General features: G+C 38.5%; 1 protein-coding gene across 5 annotated transcripts in view; it reads left to right on the top strand.

Moving 5' to 3' along the window:
• Window positions 1–12221, top strand: part of THADA (THADA armadillo repeat containing) — a 317055-nt gene that overhangs the window by 25249 nt on the left and 279585 nt on the right. For all 5 annotated transcript variants that reach the window (XM_045771620.2, XM_087863348.1, XM_087863349.1 and 2 more), the window contains exons 15-17: window positions 1056–1179; window positions 7256–7407; window positions 10849–11062. In XM_045771620.2, coding sequence (XP_045627576.2) covers window positions 1056–1179; window positions 7256–7407; window positions 10849–11062 — 490 coding nt within the window. The remainder of the gene's footprint in view (window positions 1–1055; window positions 1180–7255; window positions 7408–10848; window positions 11063–12221) is intronic.

The following is a 12221-nucleotide window of genomic DNA, read 5'->3' as shown; positions in this document are numbered from 1 at the left end:
GATAAACTATTTCCATTCTTTTTTTAAATTGCATTTTACTGGGGCGCCTGGGTGGCACAGCGGTTAAGCATCTGCCTTCGGCTCAGGGCGTGATCCCGGCGTTCTGGGATCGAGCCCCACATCAGGCTCCTCTGCTATGAGCCTGCTTCTTCCTCTCCCACTCCCCCTGCTTGTGTTCCCTCTCTCGCTGGCTGTCTCTATCTCTGTCAAATAAATAAATAAAATCTTTAAAAAAAAATAAAAAAAAAATAAATTGCATTTTACTTAAACTTTCCTTTTTTTTTTTTATCATTTATATAAACAGAATGGTAGAGCAAGAGTCTTAAAGGGGAATATAGAAGACAATGGAATAGTTGAATCTTTTTATGAATTGTGTCATTATACCACATTTATCAAGTATTATACTTACCATATTTATCAAGTAGCCTGTATTGGATTTTTTTTGGTTATTTAAAAACTTTAAAAAAATATACATGCCTTTGATGCCTGAATATCTCTGGTGAAGAAAACCAGTATTCATATAGCTTTAGCACGGATCTTACTTTCACCAAAAATGGGTGCTGGATACTGGATTTTCCTGTGTGGACTACAATAGAAATTCTACTTCTTGTTGACCGTACAAAGGTAGGGTTCATTGAAGTCATGATATAGCTTATGGTCAAGGGTATCAATCTGAATTGTCAAGCGAAGTAAATAACTAGTATTTTTTTTTAAGATTTTATTTATTTATTTGAGAGAGAGAGAGAGAGAGAGCTAGAGAGAAAGAGAGCACACCTAGAGGGAGAGGAAGGGAGAGAAGCCAACTCCCCGCTGAGCAGGGAGCCTGACACGGGGCTTGACCACAGGACCCTGGGATCATGACCCAAGCCGAAGGCAGACGCTTAACTGACTGAGCCACCCAGGCACCCCAACTAGTATTGTTTTTAAAAGTCTTTCCCCTGTTAATTAAAAAAGAACCCCACTCTTAAAGGTGTTACTTTGAAAATAACCGATTATGGGTTAAAGATTACACTTACTGTAATATCTTTTTCTTTCTTTCTTTTTTTTTTTTTTAGAATTTCATGTCATCCCTTTGCAGCCGTCTTTTTGAAGCACTGTTTCCTGGGTCTTCCTACCCAACTAGATTTTCAGCTTTAACCATTTTAGGAGCAATAGCTGAAGTTTTTCCCATCCCAGAAGGTAAGCTTTTTTTCCTTGCAAAACACATACTTTTTCAACATTTTGTTTTACTTTAAGTTTTAGTTTTGTAGTCTTTTGTTTAGGTTCTTATGGAAGGTTTTATTCTCAGTATGTAATTCTTACTTGGACATAATTAAATTTGTCAATAAAGGACATAAGGCTGAGAAGTTGTTTTCAGTGATCATTATTTCCCAACCCCAAACTCCAGTTTTCATGGATTATGCTTATTATGAGAAGTGTTGCTTCTCTCAACCCCCAATTCATGTGTTGCTGTTTGAAGATAGGGTACAATCTGTTCTTTAGGTTTTAAAAGTTAAAAAAATAATAGTTTCTTTATACAGCATTCCTCAATGAGTCTTTGTGGCTAAAATGTGGTTTCCCTTATATGCTGTCAGTTTCATAAGTCTCAGTCTAGTTTCAGAAAGACAACATGAGGATGTCATTTCCAGGCATTCTGGTTTAGTGATACCCTTTATTTCTCCCGTGGGGTACCCAAGAGGGCGAACATTTAACTTCTTCTGAGTCGGTTTTTTTTCCTTTTTGACAACAAATAGTTCTTTTTATCTCTGTACTTGAGTGTGTACGTTTTGATGTGGATTTCTTGTTTGTGCTCAGTCTTCCTTGACTGTGGTCAAATAGAAAAATACCCTGCTCAGCTGTTCTGTTGGAGGGGATGGCCAGAGGACCAAAGAGCTTTATGCTATAGTTGCCTTATTATTATTATTACTACTTTTTTAGTTTAAATTTGTAGGCAAAGTGTAATTTTTTGGCAGGGAGGAGGACAGTTTTTGTTGCTAATACAGCCTTGCTTTATTTGAAGAACACCATTTTTTTTCAAGTTTTTATTTTGAAAAGATTCAAACCAACAACAGCGAAGTTTCAAGAAGTTTGTGAACAGCCATGTACCCTCTACCTCAATTCATCAGGTGTTAATATTTTGCTGTATTTGGTTTCTCTCCATTTCATTAATTTTCTAACCATGACACAATGGTTAAATTCAGGAAATTTAATGTTGACACGATGCTATTATCTAATATATAAACCATAACAAAATTTGCCAGTTGTCCCAATAAGTGGCCCTTTTTTATAAAGGGAAATTTTTACTGTGATCTGGGAACCAATTCAAGATTATACATTGCATTTCGTTGTTACGCCTCTTTAGCCTCCTTTAATCTGGAAAATTTTTTATTTCATGACATCAACACTTTGGGAGAATGCGTCTCCATTTGGGTTTGCCTTATTGTTTCCTCATGATTGATTCAGGTTGTCCATTTTGTGTAGGAATATTGCATAGGTAATGTGCTGTTCTTCTCAGGACGCCATATCAGGAGGTACATGAGTTTGGTTTGTCCTGTTATTCGTGATGATAAATTTGATCACCCGATTAAGATAATAAGTGTGGTAGGCCAAAAGGCAACCTACAAAGGATATCATCAAATCCTTAGAACCTGTGAATGTGAACCTTATGTAGAAAGGGGGCCTTTGTAGATGTGATTAAATTAAGGATCTTAAAGTGAGATAATCCTGGATTATCTGGATGGCCCTAAATGCCACCACAGCTGTTGTTGTTAGAGAAACAGAGGGAAATATGACACAAGAAGAGGAGGAGTCCCTGTGACAGTGGTTGTGGAGATTGGAGTGATGTGGCTTCAAGCCATAGAATGCTGGCAGCCTCCAGAAGCGGAACAAGGCAAGGAATGAGTTTTCCCTTAGAGCCTCTAGAGTGTGTATGGCCCCACTGGCACCTTCATAACGGACTTATTGGATGTTAGTCAGAATGGCTTCCAGTGTGGTGAAACAAATAGATTTCTGTGGTTTTAAGCCACCAGGTTTATGGTAATTTGTTACAGCATGCACAGAAAATGAAAACAATGGTATCCATTAGTTAAGGGAATTTCAATGGTATTGCAACTGAATTTAGAAAATAAAGTTTTACCTGAGAGCGACTGATGATCCATTTAACAAAAATTTTTCTGTATGTTTAATATAGTTACGGTTGCACCTAGATGTATGGGAAATAACACTAGCCTAAATTGTACTGGTAATTTTTTAATCGAGAGAGAGTAGTTTAATATATTTAAGTGTACTTTAAAAAATGAATAACCTGAGTCATCTTCCTAATGAATGAGTCACATATAATTGGGCAGTGACTGATATTACAGTAATTATTTTAATTAAACAACTGGTAGGTAATGCAAATGGAGCAAGCCATACCTTACCAATTAACTTTATTTATTTATTTATTATTATTATTTCTTTAGAGGGGGAGAGGGGGTGGGTAAAGGGTAGAGGGAGGGAGGGAGAGAGAGAGACTCTTAAGCAGGCTCCATGCTAGGCATGGAGCCTCGTGTAGGGCTCAGTCTCACAACCTTGATATCATGATCTGAACTGAAATCAAGAGTCGGATACTTAACCAACTGAGCCACCCAGGAGCCCCGTTAGCCATGAACTTTAAAGGAGGCTAAAGAGGCATGACCATGAATTACAGGATAGAAAACATAAATTCATTCTTCACCTTTATCTCCAGAACTTGAATGTGCGTTTTTATCTTATTTTTTTGAAGGACTGTGATTTGAGATTAGTCAAAATGGTTTCTACCTTTCCTCAAGTATATCCTAGTTCAAGAAGAATAAACCACGTGTACCTTTTTCACTTAGAATAAGTGTCACAGTATTCATGGTGAAAAATTGGATTCCACAATTACATTAAAAGGGTTTGCCCAGCAAATATTTATTTAATGCTTATTATATGTCAGGCAGCTAAGGATATGCAGTGTATGAAACAAAATGCTTCCTATTTTTGAGCTTAGATATTTTAGTGAAGGGAGACAGGTAATGAATTAACAAGTAATACATAGAATATCAGATGGAGATTAAGTATTACAAAAAAATATTTCAGAAAGGAAAGCGGGGGGAATATAGAGTGTCTAGGAGGATGGGGAACTATTTCATACAGTGGTGTCAGAGAAGGTTTCAGATTTGAGCAGAGCTCCTAAACAACCAGTGTGTCAAAGAAGAAATCACAAAGGAAATTAGAAAATACTTGGAGAGGAATGAAAACAAGAACATACCTTACCAGAACTTATGGGATGAAGCAGAAGCAGTGCTCATAGGGAGCTTTAGAGCTGTAAATACCTAATTAAAAAGGAGAAAAGATCTCAAATCAATAGGGTAACTTTACACCTCAAGGAATTAGAAAAAGAAGAGCAAACCTAACCCAAATTTAGCAGCAGGAAGGAAATAAAGATTAGAACAGAGATCAATGAAATGGGGAATAAGAAAACATAGAGACTCAATGAAAACAAAAGTTGGTTTTTTTAAAAGGTCAACAAAATTGACAAAATTTTAGCTATACTAAGAATAAAACAAAAGAAGGTGCAAATAACTAAGAACAGGAATACAAGCAGGAACATTTCTGCTGACCTTACAGAAATAAGGATTGTAAGACAGTACTATGAACGATTGTATTTTCAATAAATTAGGTAACTTAGATGAAATGGACAGATCCCTGGAAACATACAAATTACTGACTTAACAAATAGAAAATTTGTTATCTGCAGCAAATAAGAGGTGGGGTCAGTAATCAAAACCTCTCAGCAAAGGAAAGTCCAGAAGGAGTGGTTTCACTGGTGAATTTTACCAAACATTTAAAGAATTAACATCAGTTCTTCTCAAACTCTTCAAAAAAATGGGACAGGAGGGAACATTTCCAAACTCATTCTGTGAAGCCAGCATCACCCTGGTACCAAAGCCAGACAAAGACACCACAAGAAAAGAAAACTATAGGCCAGTATCCTTTATGAACATAAATGCAAAAATTCTCAACAGAACACTAGCAAACCAAACCCAACACCATATTATAAGTATTATACCCATGACTAACTAAGTGGAATTTATCCCAGGAATGCAAGGGTGATTCAATGTAAGAAAAAATAGTTAATGTAATATACCACATTAAAATGAAGGGGAAAAAAAACCCCATGGTAATCTCAATTGATGCAGAAAAGCTGTTAACAAAATTCAGCATCCTGATATGATAAACACTCAAGAAACTAGGAATAGAAGGGAGCTTCCTCAATAGGATGAAGGACATTCATGAAAAACCCACACTTGACACCATACTCAATGGTAAAAGACCGAAAGTCTTTCCTCTATGATCTGGAACAAGACACAGATGCTCACTTTGACCACTGCTGATCACCATTGTACTGAAAACTTTAGCCCAAGCAGTAAAGCAAGAAAAAGGAATTAAAAGCATTTGAGTTGGAAAAGAAGCAAATTTAAGCAGAGGTATGAATGAAGTGACAAAAACTCCATTTACTTGCTCTAGGAATTTCACAGAGTTGCACTAACTTGTGAGTTAATATTAAATAAGAAATGCACATCATATTGAACATTATTCCTCAAATTAGCATAGACTTGTTTTCAGGTGTTATCAGAGTGGTTAATTTGTTAAATGTTGTTAAATGCTCTTCACATTCTGTGTGAAGCCCATTATTGCCACAATCATTTAGTCTTAATCTCAGAGTTGAGTGGATTTGGTGACTACCATCATTCTTTTGTGATAGTTTTTCTGTTCATGGTTGGCTGAAATTCATCTTTATTTTGAGAAGAGTTTTTGGGGAAATATAATTCTTAATCTCTTACACATTCAAAAATGCTTCTATTGCCATTGTACTTGATGCTGGAGTAGGATTTTTTTTTTTTAAGATTTATTTATTTATTATTCGAGAGAGAGAGAGAGAGAGAGAGAGAGAGCATGGGGAGGAAAGGGGCAGAGGGAGAAGGAGAGAGAGAATCTTCAAGCAGACTCCCCCCCCCCCCCCGAGTGTGGAGCCCAGTGCAGGGATGGATCTCATGACATTGAGATCATGACCTAAGCCGAAATCGAGCTGGATGCTTAATCGACTGAGCCACCCAGGCGTCCCTGGAGTAGGATTTTGATGTACAGTTTTTCACCACACCTTTCCCTGAGGATGTTGCTCCACTATCTTCCAGCACTACATGTTGCTAAGGTGAAGAGTAAAGCCAGCTTAATGTTTTCCCATTTTTGAGATGTATTGAGCTTTGTGCCTGAATGGCCAGAAGACTCCTTCTTTATCTTTGATGCCCAGTAATTCTATTAGGATACATCATCGTATCAATGATTCTGTGTTGGTATAACTAAGACATGGTAGGACTTTGGATTCTAGGTTAAGACATTTTACAAAGATATTTTAAAAGACGTATTCCTAAATTTATTTCTTTTTATTTATTTAAAAACTAACTTAGGAATCTTCTATATGCAATATAACCTTCTGAAAGAGAATAAAGTGGTTTTAAGCAAAATTTTAAGAAATGCTTTTTATTTGGGGAACTTTAATATTTATTTTATCATTTTAGGAAATAAGGAAAAATTATTCTTTCATGCTAATGTGGGTAAACTGCGAAGTGTGAATCTTTGCACCAATTTTTTTTTTTTAAAGATTTTATTTATTTATTTGTCAGAGAGAGAGAGAGAGAGCATCAGCAGGGAGCCTGATGTGGTACTTGATCCCAGGACTCTGGGATCATGACCTGAGCCTAAGGCAGACACTTAACTGACTGAGCCACCCATGCGCCCCATTTGTACTGATTTTCTATAAATTTTTTTTTTAAGTCAGTCTTTTTTTTTTTTTTTTTTTTTTGAAGATTTTATTTATTTATTCGACAGAGATAGAGACAGCCAGCAAGAGAGGGAACACAAGCAGGGGGAGTGGGAGAGGAAGAAGCAGGCTCCTAGCGGAGGAGCCTGATGTGGGGCTCGATCCCACAACGCCAGGATCACGCCCTGAGCCGAAGGCAGACGTTTAACCGCTGTGCCACCCAGGCGCCCCCTGATTTTCTATAAATTTGATCAGATAACTTCAACACGTTGATTTCCTTTTTCTTTTATTAACTTTAAAAAAAATTTTATTTAATTATTTATTTAAGTAGGCTCCATGCCCAACGTGGGTCTTGAACTCGCGAGTCTGAGATCAAGAGTCACATGCTCTACCAACTGAGGCAGCTAGGTGCCCCCTCTTGTATTCACTTTTAAATCTTTTTCTCTTTTTTAGGTCAAGTCCAAACAGTGTATCAGCTGAGTCATGATATTGATGTTGGTCGTTTCCAAACACTAATGGAATGCTTTACCAGCACTTTTGAAGAAGTAAAGATTTTAGCATTTGATCTTCTAATGAAGTTACCAAAAACAGTTGTACAATTTCAGGTATTTGGACTTTTCCTATGTAAATGCAAATGTGGTGCATGCATGAAAACTTTCTATTTTAGCAGCAAATAAAGCAATCTGTGGATTGTGCAGCCTTTTTGCATCTGCTTTCTTATATCTTCTGATTGTTTCAGTTATCATTTAATACTTCTAGTGTTGCAGGGTGGTAGGTTGGAGGAGGAAGGGTTGGATGGTGTGGAAGGAGGAAATATCATAAGAGAAAACAAACTCCAAATCCGTGAGCTTTGCTTTTTTTAATTGTTTTTAAAAAGGGAGGTGTAAGAAGCAGTAGGGTTTATTGCTCACAAGACTATTGGTAGATTTCAGTTAATTGCGGTCTCCCCAGTTCCCGTGGACATGTTAATATTCTGTCAAAACACATCACTTACAGTAACTTGCGTTTTTTGAGATAACATCCTTGCTAAGTTGACTGGGAAGCTGAGTGTAAGTGAGGCAGAGAACGTGTTTCTGATCTTCCAACAAGCAATAGCTAAACTGAGACTGAAACTCAGAGTACTTGAGGTTAACAGCAGTTTTCTCCCCTGGCCGTCTACCCCATCCCCAGCCCCCATTCTCTTCCTGACAGCAGGCACTGCCAGCCATGGGGTGGGAAGCAAAGGTGGGCTCGGGAGTGAGGGCACAACATGGGGATGGGTCTGCAGGGGACCCCCCCAGCCGAGGTGCTTGGCTCTGCCCTTGAGGTATGTTCTGGGGCTGTGAGTTCACCAGCAGCTGTAGGTTTACTGGCTCCAGAGCTTCGCTATGGCTTTCTGTTAGAGCTGTATAGAGGCCAAAGGCACCTCAGGTCTGCCACTGAGCCATGGTCTGTTCTCTAGCTGTTAGGCTCTATCTACAGGACAGCTTATAGAAGCAGTGGGATTTTTTTTTTTAAGATTTTATTTATTTATTTATTATTGAAAGCACGAAAGCAGTGGGGGAGGGGTAGAGGGAGAAGCAGGTTCCCCACTGAGCAGGGACCCTAATGCAGGGCTTGATCCCAGGACCCCGGGTTCGTGACCTGAACCGAAGGCAGACACTTCACTGACTGAGCCACCCAGGTGCCCTGAGATGCACTGGGATTCTGTAGGAGCACATGTCAGAGAGCAAGCACAAGGTGTCTGTTTCCATGGCTTCGCAAGATCCTAGAGCATCTTTTCTAACTGGGGTGTATATTAGTAGTTGTTCTCCAGTGTCCATTTATCTTTGTGATCTTTCAGGTGCCTTGGTAAGCAGAAGCTTCTTTTAGTGCTTAGGCTTCTAACTTCTGTGCCATATAGAGTTTTTAAAGGTGATGTTTTCTCTTCCTTTCTCCTCTCCCACTTTCCCATCCTCCTTGCCCCTTACCGTTCATCACACTGAAGCCTTGTATCATATATATGACTCATTCCTAGCAAATATTTTGAGATATATCAAGCGGGCGTGGTATATTAAACCACCTATATGAAAGACTTGGTCCTTTGAGGTAACTTTAAAACGTTTTTGAATCCTAACTAATCTAAGGACCTGTGTGTATATATTTCCTTTTTTTTTTTTTTTTTTTTTAGATTTTATTTATTTATTCGACAGAGATAGAGACAGCCAGCGAGAGAGGGAACACAAGCAGGGGGAGTGGGAGAGGAAGAAGCAGGCTCCTAGCGGAGGAGCCTGATGTGGGGCTCGATCCCATAACGCTGGGATCACGCCCTGAGCCGAAGGCAGACACTTAACCGCTGTGCCACCCAGGCGCCCCTATATGTTTCTGATGGCATATCTTTGTAGTACATGACTTTATTACTCACGTTGTCTGTTGTCCTTTTTGTGTCAGTTGTGGAGCTACATATCCAGGGTCTACATTATATTTTCACAGACCTCAGATGATAGAACAAAGTATTTTATTTATTTATTTATTTATTTGTTTATTTATAAGGTTTTATTTGAGGGAGAGTGAGCGAGTGAGAGAGCACAAGCAGCGGGAGCAGCAGAGGGTGAGGGAGAAGCAGACTCCCCACTGAGCAGGGAGCCCAGCGTGGGGCTTGATCCCAGGACCCTGGGATCATGACCTGAGCTGAAGGCAGATGCTTAACGATTGAGCCACCCATGTACCTCAGAACAAAGATATTTTAGACTCCAAAGGCTATTAATTGTGTTTCTTACTAATTGTCAGTTAAGCAAGTCAGGGACTTAACTGTCAGTTACCCAAAAAATGGCTTGGATGCTTAATTGTTCTTTCTAATTTTTATTTTGATTTGAGCTTTTGGCCACTGTCTTTTTTAGGTCACAGAAAACTAGACATATCAAATGGCAAAGAATTTATTTATTTATTTATTTATTTATTTATTTATTTATTTATTTATTTTTTAAAGATTTTATTTATTCATTAGAGACAGAGACAGCCAGAGGTAGAGGGAACACAGGCAGCGGGAGAGGAAGAAGCAGGCTCCCAGCAGAGGAGCCTGACGTGGGGCTCGATCCCAGAATGCCAGGATCACGCCCTGAGCCGAAGGCAGACGCTTAACGACTGAACCACCCAGGCGCCCCATGGCAAAGAATTTAAACTGAAAGAAACTAGTATTTGATTCAGTATGTTTGATATCTATAGGAAATTAATAGATTTCCAATTAAATATTGGTGTACCTATAGCCAAATTAAAAATTAAGCTTATAATGATTTTTCCCGTGTATTAGACAATTACGGAGTAATCCTAGTAGAATTAATATTATTGAGCAGTGAAACCCTGAAACCCAGTGTCCTGAACATGTAATTTGCCAACCATGGAGTTGGGACAAAGATCCATGTCTCTTGACCTCAGCTTAGTGCCTTTACGTACATGTTACAGGAAACTGTCCTTTGTTCTGTCTTTTTTAGGACATGCATGTGAGTGGATGTTTCTATGACATACAGGTGTGGGAGCTCCGGTGCAGAATTTCTGAGGCTGATACGATCACTTTATTTTCTGCACATATATGTGGATCTTCGCCAGGAATAGCCTGGTGGACTTGTACTTTTGTTTGAATTTGTATTTTTTTCCATTGAATTCACTGAATAGAGAAGGGGGATGGGGGAAGTGCAGGAGTATGCTGTCCAGATAAAAGAAACTTCAGTGTACAAAAAAACTCTGGCCTATGTGGAAATAACAAAGATGATCTGGCCATCGTCATAGTAGAATTTCTACAGGAAAAAGCATACTTCTGCTGGAGAAAGAGGTATTTAAAAAAAAAAAAAAAGCTTTATCAATGTTGAATTTCCCAACTGACATTATTTTCAAGATCCTCATCACCAGAGCTGAGTAATAATAATAATCAGTAATTACTATAATAAAAAAGTCTAACTAGTATTCTGGGAAAAGGAGAATTGAATTAATGTTTATACTGAGTTTCAGTTATGTGGCAGGCTCTGTTTTTAAATTCCTTCAAATTAGAGAAATGTTTCAATGACAGTTACTGAGTCTGTACTTTATTGTAGGATTCAGAGAAACTGCGAGGCTTATTCGAAGCAGCGTTGGAGCTCAGTTCAAGCACTAAACCCTACGACTGTGTGACAGCTTCCTACCTGCTGAACTTCTTAATCTGGCAGGATGCCCTGCCCTCATCTCTGTCTGCCTACTTAAAAACTCAGCAAGCTGCATGTGGAGATGGAGATAAGTCTGCTATTGTGGTGGAGAGGAACACTTTAATGGGTTTGTATTGAATAAACGACCTTTTGCTGTTGTTTATCAAAACCAGTGTCTTAACTCTCTCGCTGTTCATTTAGTTGGCATAGCTAATGGTTAAACATTTATTTTGTGTTTTTTAAATTTTTAAATTTTAAAAACTTTTTAAACTCTATTTGAGCGAGAGAGTGAGGAAGAGAGTGATTGAGAATACAAACAGGGGGAGCAGCAAAGGGCAAGGGAGAAGCAGGCTCCCCGCCGAGCAGGGAGCCCGACTTGGGTCTCAATCCCAGGACCCTGGGATCATGCCCTGAGCCAAAGGCAGACCCTTAACTGAGCTACCAGGCGCCCCTATTTTGTGTGTTTTTTTTTTTTTTATTGGAGAGTTTACTAGCATATAAGAATACTGTGAATTTCTCTTTTGCAAGTAAATAGTTTACTCAGCTACAACACCTTCTAAACAGAGGGTTCATGTTAAGTAAGTAGATTATACAAATTACATTAATAAAGCTCTTATTTAAATAGGGCATCTTTCTCTACCAAAAATGTACTTTTTTCTTTTTGGCAGAAATTTTACTATGACCATAGCCAGATCATCTTTGCTATTTCTATAAAGAGCAGAATTCCTTTGTCTATCAGGTTTATGTTTTAACTGTCACACCCCTGCCTTTTACTCTTCCCATATAGCCAGTTCTAAAACCTAGTTGGTTGGTTTAGGTCTAGTGATTTCCAACAAATATTTCTTGGAGATTCATGTGCTTAAGTTTGTGCTAGCACATCTTCATATTGGAGTTGTATTGTAAATAAGGACAGATAAGGATTTTATTTTTAAAAAGAGAGAGAGGAGGTCAGATGTAGGAAGAGTGTTAAAAACTGTTCTCTCCAAGATGGTAGAAAATGTCCTGAGAAAGAGAACTAATAACGGGAGAAAATGAGGAGGCCATGGGAAGTTCTGGTAGAAATGGAGATAGAGAGGTGACAGTGCCTTGGAAGATGGCACTTGTCCAGTCTAGTTGCTTCAGGGCTGGGCTGAAAAGGAGACCCTGATATGTGACAGGATGAGCTTTGCACTTGGGGTAAACTGTTCATGTACAGGCTTTCAAATTCAAGTCATTTAAAAACTCCATGAAATACTTCAAGCATACTCCCCCCCCCCCAAAATATATATAGGATTTAAATAGTAATA

This window comes from Ursus americanus, chromosome 7 (assembly GCF_024610735.1).
Source record: "Ursus americanus isolate L20-20 chromosome 7, mUrsAme1.1.p, whole genome shotgun sequence".
Taxonomy (NCBI): domain Eukaryota; kingdom Metazoa; phylum Chordata; class Mammalia; order Carnivora; family Ursidae; genus Ursus; species Ursus americanus.
The sequence above is the reverse complement of the archived record's forward strand: the minus strand, read 5'-3'. Positions and strand labels throughout refer to the sequence as shown.